Source organism: Fragaria vesca, linkage group LG2 (genome assembly GCF_000184155.1).
Source record: "Fragaria vesca subsp. vesca linkage group LG2, FraVesHawaii_1.0, whole genome shotgun sequence".
NCBI lineage: Eukaryota > Viridiplantae > Streptophyta > Magnoliopsida > Rosales > Rosaceae > Fragaria > Fragaria vesca.
The window spans coordinates 9739468-9745137 of record NC_020492.1 but is presented as its reverse complement, the minus strand read 5'-3'; the positions used below and the strand labels follow the sequence as shown (position 1 = coordinate 9745137).

Here is a 5670-nt window from a genome sequence, read left to right as displayed (position 1 = left end):
AAAAAGAATAGGGTATTCCCATCTCTTTTACAAACCATAAGGAAAGTAGACAAAACATACAAGTAGTCCATATAATTTGGAGCATCAAAGCAGCTGTGAACACCAATCTCAGCTCCATAAACAACCTGCCAGATGAGACTGCAAACTGCTACTGAAGATAATAAGAGACCGCCAACACCAGACAGTCACTATCAGGTCTGCCATCTAATTAACTCGATAATTCGGATACTTAAATGCATCCTCAAAAGGAAAAGAGATACACTAGGAGGAGGAGAAACATGCCAAAGTAATGAAGAACCCAAACCCAAATTTGCAAAACCATCAGCAACATTATTTCCTTCCCGAAAAACATGAGAACAACGAAAAGTCATTGATCTGATATGGTGCATGCAATTACTCCATGCTATTCGAAGAGACCACAGAGGAAGAAAATCGGGATGACAACAAACATGTAAGCACGCTTGCACAATCGCTTTCTAACCACAAATTATGCCACCCTAGCTGAAAAGCGAGTTCAATCCCAATAATAATAGCCATTAGTTCAGAATAAAAAGCAGAACGATGCCCCAAGCCTTTGCAAAAACCACCAATATAACGACCCAAAGAGTCCCAAAAAAACTCCGCCACAAGCAGCGGGACCTGGATTGCCTTTAGTTAAACCATCAGTATTAAGTTTAATCCAGGATATGGGAGGAGGATGCCATAATATGAGACGAGGCTCCTTCAAAACTTTCTTTTTTGGAGAGACACCAAGACCAATAAGTATTGAGTATCCAAAACACCATTAGTAAAGCCTGGAACATGAGGAGCCAAAAATAATAACCAAGCTTTAGTGGACCTGAAAACTCGCATGAGAGATGGCTTCTTATCTTCATACCTAAGCTTGTTATGGGCTTTCCAAATAGTCATAAGAACAAATAAACCACATGCAAGCCATAAAATTTGAAAGCTGAGGGGTGAAGGCCTTACTATGAAAAGCATTCCAGAGATCTAATAGAGAACTTGATGATGGTAATGATGTGTCAAAACAACAAGCCAACCACTGCCAAATGTTTTGAGCAAAAGAGCAATTAACAAAAAGGTGAGTAGAGTCCTCCATATGACCAAATGTACACATTTGACAGACAGACACCATAAGAATACCCCTCTTCTGAAGTTGATCATCCGTAGGCAACTTATTATGGAATAACCGCCAAGCTAGAATAGAGTAACGAGGTGGAATAAAACCTCGCCAAATTGTTGAAACCCAAGGATGACCGTCCAAGTGCAAACGACCAAGCTCATATGCATCCGAAAAAGATAACAACCCATTAACAGAATTTCATCATATCAGAACATCATCTGTAGGTTTAATTGAGAGAGGGACATTAACAATTTCTTGGGCTATGTGAGGGAAAAACTGAGTGAACCTGTAAGGCAAAACTCACTCATGGCCAGAAATATAAGAAGACACATTAGATGTCAAATAATTTCATTGTACTTTTTTGAATTCCAGTTCTTACCATTACAAGTTAATACGTTCATTGTACTTTTTTGAATTCCATATATTGAAGTCTCATTCACCTAGTGAGTAGATGATGTTGTGATTTGGAAGGCTGTAACGTGTAACATCCTGAATTGTCTGCCCGCTGGTGCAGCTAGCTATTGTGTCCTGATTGAATAATTTGATAAAATTTGAGGCATTTCATGAACAATATGAAAGGAGCTATTCCCAATTAGTAAATCAGCTTGATACAAAGTTGTTCGCATGAAGTATCAGGGGGCTAAATGGTGAGATAAACACTAGACTACCACCGCTGCAGTAAAAGTAAGCTGGGGAAATGGCAGTTCTGTCTTCACAGAAAGACTACTTACCATTCCCCATATGATAAATTGATAATTTTAGTGTAAAATTTGGTCAAGAAATGTGCAGAGGGTGGTGGAACAGGAAACAAAACGTAAATTGGGAGGCTTTCAGCCACCCTACTACAAGTCGCACATAGAGCACTACGATTTTCTTTGACACGGAAGAGTTGCCAATTTTGACCAGTGAGATTGCAAGAACGAGTTCATACTTGCATACGTGAAATGTTGGTTAGGAGTTGATAAAGTAATACTTTTTGGTTCGGGGCAGCAGCATATAGGGGGTTTTGGTTCGCATATGCAAGTTGGAAAATAACTTGCACCTGTTTTCGGGTTATAGATGTGGCAATAAAGATGCAACAGAAGCTTCATATATTCCGACTGCTATGCATGAATAACAAATCTGAAACCAATCACAATGATTTGCCATTTCTCTTTGCTACAACACAAGTTCAATGGAACAAAGAGAATCAAAAACCATTCACACATCCAAGAGACTAATATAGAAAAGAATTCACCGATACAAACTATACAAGCTGTCTTTTAAAATGAGAATTATGCCAGAAGGTGGTGTATGTAACCAAAAATAATAATACGTAGACCAGCACTGTAGATAACAGCAGTAGAAACTCCACCAAATTCCTTGAAAGCGTCTTAGGATTCATCAGCACTTGAATCCATTGCAAACAGATAGGACAATGATGAGAATCAAGGCGATTAAGATTCCCAAAACTATCAGCTTGATCTTCATGTTCTGAAACCACATCTTCCTCCTCATCTGGGTTCCTTGCTGCCTGAAATCTTGTGCCTGCATTACACCACCACAATAAGCAATACAGCATATAATAGAAGTATGATTACAAATACCATTACCAATGAAAAAGTACAGCTGATAATATGTAATTAAATTGGCTATTGATATCTAATATATAGCCCACCATATATTATACACATTTGAGAAGTCTAACCATGTACTATCTAATCGTTGGTCTTTTTGTATCATTACTCTTCTATAAAATAACTCTATTTAGCCAAAATTAACTAAAGATGTCATTCTCTGACCTGTGAGCGAAGGTTCTCAGTTTTGTCCACCAGAAGTTCTATCTTTTCCCCACGATCAAGAACCTGTAAAGGAACACCATCAATCAAATGTAAACACACATGACACCAGATTGATCCCAACTTCTAGGTAGTTCGTTACCTAATTATGGAAAGAGATAACAAATGCTTACCTTTTCAATATTTTCCATCATAACTCCTTTCACTTCTGAAACCTGAGCTTTTACTTTAGCAAGTTTGCTGATCTCCTCGGGGTGATCCACACAATATTGCATATGCTCCTTCAGCTTAGACCTATATCACCAATTTGTAACATTAGGAAACTTTATAGCAAATGTGAGGCACAATCCATTTAATAAATGAAAAAAAATAAAGCAACAGTTACCCAAATTCCTTGTTCAGACTATTTGCAACTGCTGTCGCAGCTTTTCCTCCACCATATCTATTGGTAAAATCTTCCTTGATTCGCTCGAGGAAGGCAATAGGAACTTGTCGACCAAGAGCCTCAACTGCAACTACACAGTATGCTGTGGCATTCAAAGGCTGAAGTTAGTTCTCATATACATTAAACGTAATGAAGATCAAAGAGGTAAGCAAAACAATAAAGAGTTCCTATTAGCTAACCCTGCATTTACAGTGATCAAATTCTTATACTGCCCAACATGACATTGTGTTATGGTTTTTGTGGCAAATAACCTGAAACTGTATATAACTGGTAACTTTAGGTAGTCCTTTTCTTTCAAATTTGCACTTCATAAAAGTATGGTTCAAAACCATACATCAGATCAGTACTTCAGAAATTAGATTAGTCAATAACTACTGTCCTCGCTGCTCTATAACTGGTAACACTTGGGTAGTCCTTTTCTTTAAAATTTGCACTTCATAAAAGTATGGTTCAAAACATACATCAGATTAGTACTTCAGACTTTAGATTAGTCAATAACCACTATCCTTGCTGCTCTATTGTTACATCTCAAGTCGTAAGCTTCTGACCAATTTGGAAACAAGCAACTACGAACAACACTATAAATGCTAGTCAGATAAATCAAAAAGGAAAAAAGAAAGAGCTAAATCTCTGGTTTGTATATGAAATGCTGAAATAATAATTTCCAACCGACTGCAATAATCATATAAACGATTATAAGTAAACCTCAGTTCAATTAATATAGTGTCTATGATCATGAAAAACACTAGTTCACCCTTGCGCAATTCTTAAACTTTAATATGGAAGCAACGACCGAAAAATATAATATTGTAGGACCGTCAAGTACCTAATAATCAAACAGAAAACAAACAGAACAAGATCCCCAAGCCATTGAAATGCACAAGTATCACTAGCTTTGACAAACATTATAGAAACTATGCTCCATTTGACTGCAGGAAAATTTTCGAGCAATCTGAAAGGAACCTTATATTGGTTTGCATGAGTTTCACAAATTGCAATAAGAAAATCGAAAATTTGAATCCCAACTCCGGCTGATGATCATGAAAACTAATAAGCTGTACCTAAATTCAAATATATCTTCTTCTGATATGAGGATTAAAGTCAATGACTCAGATCAAACGAAACACTTATTATACGTACACCTAAACAGCTATCAACTTTCTCTTTATTTGACTTATTTCAATTGTGCAAACTTAAGCTAAATTTAGTAAACACACAATACTTGCACAATCAATCAAAAAAAATCCACGAGACATAAAATTTCTTATAAAAGAAAGAATAATTAAACCATTTCCAACTCCACTGCCACGAATCTCACACGAAAGCCAATCGAAAACAAGTTCATCCAAAAATAAACACGACTCAGCACAGAAACGACTTTGACAATTCAAATCAAGCAAAAAACCGAATCAAAAACCACGATCGAGCCCTGGATCGGACCAAAACAGTAGCGAAAGGTGATCAACAAGAGAGAGAGAAGAGGAATTACTGAAGCCATTATCGACGAGGTAGTTGAAGGTGTGGCCGTCGCAGTTGTAGGTGAACTTGTTGTTAGTGGCGGGAAGCTTCTGGAGGCACTGAGCAGCTATGCCGGTGAAGTTGCCGGTGAATTCCGTGAACTCGGCGAGGATCACGGTCCCGCGCGCCACGAAGCTGTAGATCAACGATTGCTGCCCCATCGGATTCGATTCGAAACCCTAACCCTAGGTGGTGATGGAGCTTTGAGATTTTCAGAGGAAGAAAGGGTTTGGTGGATTTGGGAGAGAAAAAGAGGAAAGGGGCTGGTTTGGGTTTTTTGCTTAGATGAGAAGCTAGGTAGCCAAGTTGGTCTTTGTTATTGGGGGTGTTGAAGACTTGAAGGTGCCCTCCGAGTTCGTGGAAATGACGGAAATGCCACGGTTTTGTGGTCTAGTTTTGAATTTTTGAAATTTGATTTCGAGAACAAAAGTCAAGGAGGACGCGCAGAGAAGAGCCCTCTAGAAAGGGGGGATCAAGTAAAAGCGTTGAAGATTAATGGCTTTTCCGGCCGCGTTGAAAATTTTTTACCCATGGATCTGTTACCATCTTCCGACATTTTGAAAACGTGTGTTAATCTAATTTGGGTTATATCTAAGGCTAAAGGCTACACGGCGGCGAAACTACTTAAAGGCCAAAGGGGGGCATGGCACCTCCAAGTTTCGATTTGTATATGTTTTTATTTTTTATTTTGTAACTTGGTTTAAATGAGTTCATGCAACATATAATGAAACCTCTTATTTATAATTTTTTGCTCCGTCATTGTGACAGTTCCACTAAAAGCTTTAAAGTTTTACAAACAAAACTTG

The 5670-nt window shown here is 38.0% G+C and overlaps 1 protein-coding gene across 1 annotated transcript; it reads right to left on the bottom strand.

The window, feature by feature from the left end:
• Window positions 1–2189: 2189 nt before the first annotated feature.
• Window positions 2190–5167, bottom strand: LOC101298668 (putative vesicle-associated membrane protein 726-like). The gene is made up of 5 exons (XM_004290174.1): window positions 4836–5167; window positions 3287–3428; window positions 3075–3195; window positions 2905–2967; window positions 2190–2650 (listed from the first exon to the last, which is right to left on the bottom strand). The coding sequence occupies exons 1-5, from the start codon at window positions 5023–5025 to the stop codon at window positions 2507–2509; spliced, it is 660 nt and encodes a 219-aa protein (XP_004290222.1). The 5' UTR covers window positions 5026–5167; the 3' UTR covers window positions 2190–2506.
• Window positions 5168–5670: the final 503 nt, after the last annotated feature.

Excerpts from the sequence above, each read along its gene's own strand:
- LOC101298668 (XM_004290174.1), bottom strand. The coding sequence starts at position 5,025 with ATGGGGCAGCAATCGTTGATCTACAGCTTCGTGGCGCGCGGGACCGTG. Across the intron at positions 3,429-4,835 it reads CCTCGTCGATAATGGCTTCA|CATACTGTGTAGTTGCAGTT; the intron begins GTAATTCCTCTT and ends TGAATGCCACAG. Across the intron at positions 2,651-2,904 it reads CTGAGAACCTTCGCTCACAG|GCACAAGATTTCAGGCAGCA; the intron begins GTCAGAGAATGA and ends GGTGTAATGCAG.